Here is a 12,611-nt window from a genome sequence, read left to right as displayed (position 1 = left end):
ATGACTCAAATAACCTGTGACCAAGTAGAATAAAAAAGTAAAATTCCCTACCTTACAAGCTGAGGCAAGCAGAGTCTTTGAATTGTTACAAGCAACACAAAATATTTCATAACCATGTCCATATCTAAAATTTAAAAAGAGAAAATGGATAACCCCTGTATTAGTAAATGGGCCTATTCTCTTGCTGCACAATTTTTAAGTGTGAAAAGAAAAACATCGATCTCTCTAGCTAACATACAGTTCTTTTAAAAAACATTACATTTTTGTCTAAACAAATATTTGGAGCAAAAACAGAGACTGGAGAAAAATGCCAACTTCCTAGAAGGAATCAACTTATTCAAACAACTAGATTAAAATACAAGTTTTCACCCCTAGCCAGCCAGTACAATGAACAATACACCATGGAAAAGTTTTGATGGGGAAAAACTACAGGGGAAAAAAAGAATAATAAGTTTTTTTAAAAAGGAAAAAAAATATATATATAGTGTTATGCCTCTCCTACTTTAAAAATGAAAACCAATAAATCCAGTAAATGTAATACATAGCAATGTAAAAATTTACATAAAGTTTGATTCTCGCTTCTTATGAAAGCCACCAAAAGATCCTTAGAGAGGGGTGGGGGGAGGTGGGGGAAGATATAAATAAGAGGTAAGCAAAGAAAGAGAAAATCAACTGGGGGCGGGGGTGGGGGGGATCACGAGTTATGACAGAACCAGACCAAAGAGCTACATATGGCTGAACTTACAGTTTTTGAACTTCAGGCCACAAAGTATTTTGCAGAAGATGATCCTCAGTGGGAGGTTCTACAATAAATTTATAGCACTGCGATTAATTTTTCTATTTTCATACAAATAAGTAAGTGAAGTCTGTAGCGCTTACTTAGCTCAGCAGTGACAGACAGCATACTATGTGTACAGATGAGTCCAGTAAACCATCTTTTTGCCTTGTCTTACCAGTAAGTATGGAGGGTTGAAAGGCCACCTGCTGATACTCAAAACCAGAACCACTTAACAGCTCCTCTTCATCAGAAGGCTGAGAAGCTACATCTCCTAGTTTAAAAGAAACACATCAGCATCATAAATCTAGTCACCATCTTTATGTCTCCTACACTTGTCCCAATATTAAGGCCACTAGGCACAAAGCAGTGGCACTTCAAAGTAGTGTGATTCAAAGCTGTGTCCAGGTGACTGCAAAGCCAAGGGTATTTCCACTACTCTGGTTATTTTCCAAATGTGCTCCTCAGCGTATGGATTAATTCCTCAAGATTCCTTCCTTTTTCTTTGACTAAACATTTCCCAAGATTTTACAACTATGGAATACATTTTTCAGGCGCATATTAGCATCTCCGGTTCTAAGCGCTCCATGAAATACACTTTATAAAAGGTATACCTATTTTAGGATCTGCATGTGTACACAAAGTAGATAACCATGAAATATCTAACAGAGAAAAGAGATGCATGTACTGTGATTCTTCAAAAAGGTAAATCACCTATAACAAACATTAGATACATGTTATATAAATGTGTAACTAGGTACCACTATAGGTTCAATAATTTTGGAGACAGGGAGTTCCTGTAATGGCTCAGCGGAAATAGATTCTGACTAGCATCCTTGAGGACATAGGTTCAATCCCTGGCCCTGCTCAGTGGGTTAAGGATCTGGTGTTGCTGTGAACTGTAGTGAAATCACAGACGTGGCTCGGACCTGGTGTTGCTATGACTGTGGTAAAGGCCGGCAGCTGCAGCTCCAATTCAACCCATAGCCGGGGAACCTCCATATGCCATGGCTGCAGCCCTAAAAAAGACAAAAAAAAATTTTTTTTGGAAACAAAAGTCTTACCCTGAAAGACAGCTTTATTTGATAATCCCAAAGCAGGGACAGTTGCTCCTTCTGGAAGATCACCTTCTTGCTGGAATAAAAAGTATGATATATGTTTTAAATGCTGAAAGTTACTATTACCTCAGACACTATTAAAAATGACATGCTCATAAATGCTCAGAAGCAGCATAAAGACCATTGTGTGCAGATATCTGCCCCCACTTCCATCTCCTGAACCCAGAGATGCAATGCTGAGCAATACTCTCCAGCAAATATGCTCCAGCTAACCCACAGTCCCCACCCAAACCATAGTCAGGCATCCTTTCATCCATTAGCTCATCAAACCCCGAGAGCTCAACAGGTTCCAGTGTTTGACAAGGAAAGCACTGTGCTGGCTTCTAGCAAAGAGTGGGTTGAAAATAGATGGCCTGGAGCTTTATTTCCAAGATAGTCTCACAGGCACATCCCTGATGCTCATGTAAACACAGATATTTCCCAAGAAGGCAGAATCATAGTATTTTATTAAACACATTTAAAATTTTGAATATTCTAAAACTGTAACAGAGTGCCCTTTGAAATGGCAATCATCTGCTTATATGCTACAATTTTTATCAAATTATTACATATGAAACCATATGCTAACCATCAAAACTTGCACATGCGCATAAACTAAGGGCAAGTCTTATAATTTAAGCTTTAATACAGAGGCTGCAACTCAACATGAACGTGAGCAATGGGAATGTAAACTATCATCAAGAATGGTTACATGAGACATAAGAGCCTGCATGCTTTATTTTAGAAACCAAGAGAAAGAAAACACCATGGAAAAGAACAATAAGAGGCATTCCTACATATCCCAAAATTTGGTATGGGAACAAACCCAAATGCAACGAGAGTTTTTCCAGTCTACAAGATTTCAGTATCTTAGGTCACAGAACTGAATGTATACCTGGGATTAACCCCTCTCACAGAATCCTAAAACCACATTTCAGTCCCTAGAACTGTGAGATTCTCAAACTACCTACCCCTCCACCCCAACAAGCTTAGTTCTGAATAATAATCACAATCAAGATCTCGTTCCACTGTCCATTAGCATCACAAACAGCACATGAGAATTCTTCACCTTCTTCACATAACCAAGAACGCCTGTGGCATGAAGTGCTCATGATAACGCTCCAGGAACTGTAGTAGGACATTTATTTCATTTATATATTTTTTTGGCCACACCCATGGCATGTGCAAGTCCTAGGCCAGGGATTGAACCTGCACCAGATCAGTGACCTGAGCTGCTGCAGTGAAAATGCCACATCCTTAACCTGTTGTGCCACAAGGAAACTCCAGACATTTCTTTTAAAATGACTCACCTTCTTCTCCAGTCTTACCCAGGCTGGTGTTAGTGACCCTGCTTTCAAAGTCTCTGGGCTCAAAGTATCCTGCTCCCACGAAACTCTCTGCCCCAAAGTGGTTTTTATCACTTTGTTTAGGAACCTTCATCAGTACCCCAGAATCTGAACTACACCTGCCTCCCAAGAGCCTCCACCATCTGACTCTCCCTCAGTACCTCTGTTTCCCTCTACATACTCTTCATTCAAACAGCTCTGGCCACCCCACTGGTCTCTTGCCCTCCTTCCTTCTTCTGCCCATCAAGAGTGTACCTATCTGGGGAGTTTCCATCATGGCTCAGTGGTCAATGAATCCGACTAGGAACCATGAGGTTGCGGGTTCGGTCCCTGCCCTTGCTCAGTGGGTTAAGGATCCAGCGTTGCCATGAGCTGCGGTTAGGTTGCAGACGTGGCTTGGATTCCACGTTGCTGTGGCTCTGGCATAGGCTGGTGGCTACAGCTCTGATTAGACCCCTAGCCTGGGAACCTCCATATGCCACAGCAGCGGTCCAAGGAAATGGCAAAAAGACCCAAAAAAAAAAAAAAAAAAAAAGTGTACCTATCCTTGGGTTCCCGTTGTGGCTCAGAGGGTTGGACCCTCTACCCCTAATCTATATCTAGATGGTAATCTCCCAGGAAATATGACCCATCTATTGTGTTCTGTTTTATCCTAGTCACTAAACACAGTGAAGATACATAGTATTTGTGCCTTAATTTAACATTTTAATTATTTACAGCGCCTTGGGGGCTTGCTATAAAATTTCTGGTTTTAATATTTAAACTACTGCCTGCCATAGTGCACATAAAAGTTTTATCAAGCCAGGAGTTCCTGTTGTGGCTCGGTGATTAACAAACCCGACTAGTATCCATGAGGATGCAGGTTCTATCCCTGGCCTCAGTCAGTGAGTTAAGGATCCGGCACTGCCGTGAGCTGTGGTGTACATCACAGACATGGCTCAGATATGACATGGCTGTGGCTGTGGTATAGGCCCAAAGCTACCGTCCAATTAGACCCCTAGCCTGGGAACCTCCGTATGCCTCGGGTAAGGCCCTAAAAAGACGAAAAAAAAAAAAAAGTTTGTCAAGCCAATAGTAAAAATATTTCTTTTCTACCCATATACTGTTTACAGCCTTAAGTAAAAATTTTAAAAATTTTATATGAAGTGGTTAGATTTAGTTAAAACATTTAGAATACTCACATTACCAAGCACATGATTCAGTGACTGGCCCGTAATAATACAAAAATTTTCCACAAAATTCCGAGGTGCAGAAAATACTCGAAGAACTTTTTCATCAGCTCCAGATACAAACTGAAACCTACTGATCATCGCCAAACATTTCAGGTCATACCCATGTATCTGAGGCCTTGCAATTTCATGCCAAGTCACCTGGGTATCAAAATAGGATAAATAAACATAATCACACACTTCAAAAGCTGAATTCTTTTCAATAAGTAAAATATCAGAAACAAAATTGTTCATTATGCTATGGAAATGTGGACCATGGGGCAGATTCATTCATGTTGCTGTGTTTACCAATCCTTCGATCCTTTTTAATTGCTGAATTGTATTCTCTTGTATGGACAAACCACAAATTGTTGATCTAGTTATCCACTCACAGACATCTGGGTTGTTTCCAGTTTTTGTCTCTTACTGAAAAAACAATAATGTACTTTCATGTACCAAGTCTTGGCATGGATATATGCTTCTATTTCTCTTGGGCAGTTACCACCAATGGGCAGAACGACTGGATGATGTGGTGAATGCACATGTGAACTTTTAAGAAATTGCCAAGTTATTTCCCAAAGTGGCTGTACATTTTACAATCCCACTAGCAACATAAGAGAGATTCAGCTGCCCACACCTTCTTCAATACTTGTAGGGTCAGTCTTTCAACTCTGATCATTCTAATATATATCTCACTGTAGCTTTCATTTGCATTTCCTTAATGACTAATGGTGCTGAGAATCTTTTCCTATACTTATTTTCCACCCATGTCTCTTCTTTGGAGAAACATCTTTTGCCCTTCTTTTTTCAAAACCTGGATGTTTCTGGAGTTCCCATCATGATGCAGCAGAAACGAATCTGACTAGGAAGCATGAGGTTGAGGGTTCAATCCCTGGCCTCGCTCAGTGGGTTAAGGATCTATAGCTCCGATTCGACCCCTAGCCTGGGAACCTCCATATGCCACGGGTGCAGCCCTAAAATGCAGAAACATACAAAATAAAATAAAATAAAAACCTGGATTTTTCTTATTACTGAGGTCTGAAAAGTTCTTTACATACTCTAGATAAAAATCCTTTATCAGTAATGTCCTTTGTTAAGTACTTTCTCTCAGTCTGTAACTTGTCTTTTCATTTTCCTGACAGTGTCTTTTCAAAGAGCAGAAATTTTCCATTTTGGTAAAGTCTTATTCATTTTTAATGGATTATGAATAAACAACTGAGTCATATTGGCAGCAATAACCAAGAGCTACAGAAAACCACTCCAAATCATTTGCTTTGTTTTTGACTTACATCCTCAACTCTATCAATTTCAATCTTCCATGTGTTGCTGAAGCAGAACTATCAGTTGGTCAATGTCATTAGCTGTCATGGACTGACGCACAGTTAATTCTGACTTTTTTTGTCAGAAATTGAAATTGAGTATACCTTCTTTATGGCATAGCACAGTTCAGTAGTTTATCAGTGGTCAAGTTTTACTGTGGGTTTTTTTGTTTGTTTTGTTTTGTTTTTTGTCTTTTTAGGGATGTGCCTAAGGTATATGGAAGTTCACAGGATAGGGGTCCAATCAGAGCTGCAGCTGCTGGCCTACACCACAGCCACAGCGATGTGGGATCTGAGCTGAGGCTGCAACCTATATCCTTAACCCATGGAGCGAGGCCAGGGATCGAACCTGTGTCCATGTGGATACTAGCAGGTTCGTTACCATTGAGCCACAAAAGAACTCCTATTGTGGATTTTTTTAAAAGCTCAGGGCCAAGATTGAAAAGTTTCCTGAACAAAAACTGGCCTCAACTACTATTATATAATATATATGACGTTAGAAATTAGCTTTTACTGCAGATATGATAGTGTTTCCTAATGAATTAAATCTAAAGTTACAAAGTATAAGAGAACTTTTATGTGGAACTGAAGTAAATACATTTTGACAACAAACATTTGAACTGTCTGAACTGTAAAGCATACCTGTGTGTTTAACTTTTAACTGAAATACAGTTGGCATGATATGTAGTATGTTAGTTTCAGGTATACAACACAGCAATTCAACACTTAAATATATTATGAAATGGTCACCACAGTAAGTCTAGTAATCACCTGTCCTCACACAGTTATTACATTATTGACCATATTCCTTGTAGCACATATTAAATCCCTTGTGACTTATTTATAACTAGATGTTTATACCTCTTAATTCCCTTCACCTACGTGGCCCAGCTTCGTATCTCTGGCAAACGCCCATTTCATTTCTGTATCTATAAGTCTATTTTCATTTTGTTCATTTGTTTTGTTTTTTAGATTCTGCATATAAGTGAAATCACTGGTATGTGTCTTTGTCTGACCCATTTCATTTAGAACAATATCCCCTAGGTCCATCCATGTTGTTATAAATGGCAAGACTTCCTTTTTTTTTAAATAGCTGAGTAATATTCCATTGTATTACCACATCTTCTTTATCCAGTCATCTATCTAAAGACATTTAGTTGCTTCCATATCTTGGTTACTGTAAAAAATGTTTCAATAAACATGGAGGTGAATATATCTTTTAGAATTAATGTTTTTGTTTTCTTCAGGTAAGCTACCCAGAAGTGAAATGATCTAAAGGCTCATGAGGTAGAACTCTATTTTTAACTTTTATTAGAACCTCCATACAATTTTCAACGGTGGATGCACCAAGCTACGATCCCACAAAAGAGCAGGAGGGCTCCTTTTTCCATATCCTTGCTAATACTTGTTTTTGTTATCTATATGATGACAGCCATTCTAACAGATGTGAGGTGGTATCTCATGGTAGTTTTGACTTGTATTTTCCTGATGATTGGTGATGCTGAGTACCTTTTCTTTGATCTGTTGCCTACCTGTAGGTCTTCTTTGGAATGCTTCAGTTTCTAAGAAAATACCACACTTTTTCAGAGTGACTAAACCATATTATATTCCCATTAGCAATATGTGAAAGTTCTAGTCCTAGAGGGTGTGTAGAGGCATCTCATCAAGGTTTTAATTTGCATTTCCCTAATGGCTAATGATGCTGCCCCACTTTTCACATGCTCATGGATGTTTCTGAAAGTGGATCAGTCAAGTAAGAAGACATTTTACCTGTGACTGGTCTTTTCTTTTCCATGGAGCAAAAAGTCGAGTTGTCTGGTCAGTACCAACAGTGATGATAAATTCTCCTTCTGGATCCCACGTCAGGTCTTGGACACCATCAAAGTGTCCTGAAATAACAATCTCTGGAACCCATTCTCGCTGCAATGAAAGTACTCATGACACATCAAGATAATCAAAGATCACCACTCAAAAGGAAGTCTGATAATGCCGTCAGCCCTCAGGTCTGATATGGGAAACATCACAGACCCTGAGCAAGGTAAAAAGTAACAGGATTTTTAATCAAGCATATTAGAACGTAAACATTCAAATATGTGCTGTGTCCTTTAAAGCAGTAACCTCGGGATAGTCCCCTCCATTCAGTGTTTATGAATGCCTCCTTAGAACCCAGACACTACTTAACCTTTTCATGCCTCAATTAACTCTTAGCTACCCAGCTGATATGATCACTGAGAACTAGATGATTTTATATTCATACATGCTGGGTACTATGTGAGTATTTATTTGTCAAACTAAATAATATAGAGTAGCATGTAACATGAGTCTGTAGATTGTGACTGTGTGCCTGACGCACTTTATTATGTAAAAACAGCTGCAGGTGCAGAGGACAGAGGTCAAATCAAACCTATTTAGTTCACCTCTTGAGGAAGCCTGCACCAGCAACCATATAAACAAACAATCAGCAACCATATAAACAAACAGCGAAAACGAAATACAGAAAATGTCACATGCCTAGTCCACTGAGCATCTTTTTGAACTCAAGTGGTGGTAACTTGAACATGGAGGAAAATTAAATTTGTATAAATGGTTAAAAGGTCATTCAAAGCCAAGTCTGATGAATATGACCAATGATTAGACTAAGCTATATTATTTTCTGGTCAAAACCATAAATAGGCTAGAACAAAGAAATGCTATTAATTTCCTCTGTGACTTAACAACTGATCCTAAAGTCAGCACTAGTGGGAATTTCCAAAAAGTTCTGAGCGAAGTGCAGCACTTTGGGACTATCAATACAGTTCTAAAGGACAATGTTGGTTTCAGAAATTGCCCCTTGCCTGTAACAAATTTCCACTCTCAGATGGGATGCTGACAGTGGAGGAAGCTATGCATATATGGGAGACAGAGGCAAATGGCAACTCTGTATTTTCTGCTTAATTTTTCTGTGAACCTAAAATTTCTCTAAAAAACAAAGTCTATTTTTAAAAAAATCACCCTATATTAAATTACCCATGACATTTTTCACAGAACTAGAATAATCCAAAATGTATATGGAACCATAAAAGATCCAGAATTGCCAAAGCAATCCTGAGGAAAAAAAACAAAGCAGGAGGCATAAATAACTCTCCCAGACTTCAGACAATACTACAAAGCTACAGTAATCCAAACAGTGTGGTACTGGCACAAAAACAAACATATAGGTCAATGGAACAGAATAAAGAGGCTAGAAATAAACTCACACACCTGTGGTCAATTAACCTTTGACAAAGGAGGCAAAATATAAAATGGGAAAAAAGTCTCTTCAGCCAGTGGTGCTGGAAAAATTGGGTAGCTGATTGTAAATCAATGAAACCAGAACACACCCTCACACCATGCACAAAAATACTCAAAATGGCTTAAAGATTTAAACATAAGACTCAACATCATAAACTCTTAGAGGAGAACAGAGGCAAAACATTTTGACAAAAATCATATACATTATTTTCTGAGGTTAGTCTCCCAAGGCAAAAGAAATAAAAACAAACATGGGGACTTAACCAAAATTACAAGCTTTTGCACAGCAAAGAAAACCATAAAAGAAAAAAAGACAACCTACAGAATGGGGGAAAATTTTTGTAAATGACACAACCAACAAGGGCTTACTTACTCTCTGAAATATACAAAGAACTCATACAACTCAACAACAAAAACCAAACAACCCAATCGAAAAATAGGCAGAAGATCTAAATATACATTTCTCCAAAGAAAACATACAGAGTGCCAAAAAGATACTCATCACTAGATATTAGAGAAATGCAAATAAAAACTGCAACAAGGTACCTCACACAGGTCAGAATGGCCATCATTAATAAGTCTACAAAAAACATGCTGGAGAGGATGTGGAAAAAGGGAATCCTCCTACACTGCTGGTAGGAATGTAGATTGGTACAACCACTGTGTTGTATCAGTGTATCCACTACTGGTACAACCACTATGGAAAAGAGCACAGGGAGTTCTCGTTGTGGCACAGTGGGTTAAAAATCCAATTGCAGCAGCTCTGGTCACTGCAGAGGCATGGGTTTGATTCCTGGCCCAGCACAGTGGGTTAAAGGATCTAGAGTTGCCACAGCTTGGGCTCAGATTCAATCCCTGGCCCAGGAACTTCCATATACCAGGGGTGTGGCCATTATAAAAGAAAGAAAGAAAAAAAGAAAAGAAAACAGCATCAAAGTTCCTCATAAAACTAAAAATAGAATTACCATATGATCCAGCAATTCCACTCCTGGCCATATATCCAGACAAAACTGTAACTCAAAAAGATACATGCACCCCTATGTTCATAGTAGCACTATTCATAAGCCAAGACATGGAAACAATCTAATGTCTATCAACATATGAATGGACTAACATGTGGTGCATATATACAATGGAATACTACTCTATAAAAAAAGAAAATAATGCCATTTGCAGCAGCCTGGATGCAACTCGACATTATACTAAGTGAAGTAAGTAGGAAAGAGAAAGACAAATACCATATGGTATCACTTATATGTAGAATCTAAAATATGGCACAGATGAACCTATCCATAAAACAGAAACAGACACATAGACATACGGAACAGACTTGTGGTTGCCAAGGGAATGGGATGGATGGGGGTTAGTAAATGCAAACTATTACACTTAGCATGGATAAGCAATGAGGTCCTATTGTATAGCACAAGGAACTATACCCAATCTCTTGGGATAGTCTATGATAGAAAAGAACATAAAAAAGAATGTGTATGTATGTGTGTATATATATATGTATAACTGATTCACTCTGCTGTACAGCAGAAATTGGCACAACATTATAAATCAATTATGTTTTAATAAAAAAATAAAATCACTGGAAAAAGTTAAAAAAAAAATTTTTATGGCCACACCTGTGGCACATGGAAGTTCCCAGGCCAGAGGTTGAAATGGAGCAGCAGCTGCCAGCCTACAACACAGAAACATCAACGCTGGATCAGAGCCGCATCTGCAACCTATGCTGCAGCTTGCAGTAATGCCACATCTTTAATCCACTAAGCAAGGACAAAGATAGAACCTGCATCCTCACAGACACTATGTCGGGTTCTTAACCTGCTGAGCCACAACAGGAACTCCAAAAAATTTTAAAAGTCACCTTAAATACCTAGTAAACAGCTATTATAAATTTGAAGTCAAATTATAAGCAAAGCTACAGTAAAGCCCTCTGATTGGAGTTTCTCCTTATTCTTCTGGGGGTTTTTTCTATAAAGGCTCTCAAAGACAAGCTGAAATATGGCTCAAGTAGCTCTGAGTTAACAATACAATTAAATTTATCCTAAAAAAAAAACTTAGTTAAAAGTATCATAGCTAATGATTCCCTGGCTCATTCAATGGTAGAAGCAATTTTAAAGGTCAACTCCAAATGAAAGACACAAGGGAAAGAGTAAATCACTCTATATACTGTGAACTCAAATCCTCCTACGTGACACAACTATTAAAAAGCCAACAAACTAAAGGTTATCCAAATCCATGAATTTGTACTTTATATAAGTACTGCACATTAACTGATTGTGCCACCGGGGCTTCATAAATTTATTTTAAAAAAGAAACCATTAGATACACATTCAAAATCACATTTTGCTCATGTTCTTACTCCTTTATTTATTTGAAATATATAGTATCCAGTTTGTGCCAGGCCCTGTTTTTCATTCATCAATATTACCTCATTTTAGCATCATAAAAACCCCATAAGTAGATACTGTTACTGTCCACATTTTACAGATGAGGAACCTTAGACACAGGTTAAGTAATGTCCTCAAAAACACAGCTAGTAAGTGCTGGGGCCAAGATATGGGCTGACTAGCTCCAAGGCCTAGGCTCCTAGACACTGTTCCTGCTATGGCATTTCCCCAAACCCACAGAAGCAGATCAGAAGCAAATTAGAAAGTTAAATGGGGGAATAATGCTGAAACGCAGATACATGACTAGAGGAAGATTACCTCTCTGAGAAGAGGCTAAAAACTACAAGAAAGATCTATTAAGAGCCCAATATATGGAGGACCACTTAGAATTACACATATCAAGAAGCCCCTGAGAGCATCAATATAGTCCATCAAAAATAACAGGTGTGGAGTTCCCATTGTGGCTCAGTGGTAACAAATCTGACTAGTATCCATGAGGACACAGGTTCAATCGCTGGCCTCACTCAGTGGGTTAAGGATCTGGCATTTCTGTGAGCTGTGGTGTAGCCGGCTGCTACTATTCGGATTTGACCCCGAGCCTGGGAACTTCCATATGCCTCAGGTGCCCCCGCCTCCAAAATAAATAAATAAATAGCAGGTGCTTCTGATACTCTTGTGTCAGTCATTCATTCAATAATTATCAATGGAGTACCTACCATCTAATAGGAAAATATCAAATTATATTACTTACAGAAAACAAAGAAATTACACATTTTAGGAAAAAACTCCCAACAAAAAATGTATACTACTTTAAGGGAGAGCTTAAAATTTATACAACTTAAACTTCACTTACGTAGAAAATTTACCTTGTGCAAATTCCAATATCTCAACAAATGTAGGACAAATGAAAACTATTCTTCTTAGAAAAGTAAATGTTTCTTATCTAGTATAAATACAGAATAATTTCTACAGAAAGAAGTGATATCATCTGAACTTAAATGCCTCTACTATGTTTCGGTAGAGAGTTATAAGTAAAATAGCACTGTTTACCCAGATTTCATTTAGGATTCACTTTTTTGGGGGGGCCATGCCATCAGCATGTGGAAGTTCCTGGGCCAGAGACTGAACCCATGACACCGCACTGACCTAAGCCACTACAGTGACAACACTGGGTCCCTAACCTGCTGTTCCACCAAGGAA

The 12,611-nt window shown here is 38.5% G+C and overlaps 1 protein-coding gene across 5 annotated transcripts in view; it reads right to left on the bottom strand.

Annotated features, from left to right (window-relative positions):
• ELP2 (elongator acetyltransferase complex subunit 2) overlaps positions 1–12,611 on the bottom strand; it is a 46,194-nt gene that overhangs the window by 15,766 nt on the left and 17,817 nt on the right. For 4 of the 5 annotated variants that reach the window (XM_003356413.5, XM_084964474.1, XM_084964475.1 and 1 more), the window contains 6 exons: positions 7,516–7,665; positions 4,400–4,588; positions 1,840–1,909; positions 954–1,049; positions 746–803; positions 52–124 (listed from right to left, as the gene is read on the bottom strand). In XM_003356413.5, the coding sequence (XP_003356461.1) occupies positions 52–124; positions 746–803; positions 954–1,049; positions 1,840–1,909; positions 4,400–4,588; positions 7,516–7,665 (636 nt within the window). The remainder of the gene's footprint in view (positions 1–51; positions 125–745; positions 804–953; positions 1,050–1,839; positions 1,910–4,399; positions 4,589–7,515; positions 7,666–12,611) is intronic. The other variant, XR_014807866.1, reaches the window with a different exon arrangement.

The sequence above is a fragment of the Sus scrofa genome, chromosome 6, assembly GCF_054392235.1.
Source record: "Sus scrofa isolate SSC_HxYL_T2T_F1_AM1 chromosome 6, Sscrofa_HxYL_maternal_Yorkshire_Landrace_v2.0, whole genome shotgun sequence".
Classification (NCBI taxonomy): Eukaryota; Metazoa; Chordata; class Mammalia; order Artiodactyla; family Suidae; genus Sus; species Sus scrofa.
The sequence above is the reverse complement of the archived record's forward strand: the minus strand, read 5'-3'. Positions and strand labels throughout refer to the sequence as shown.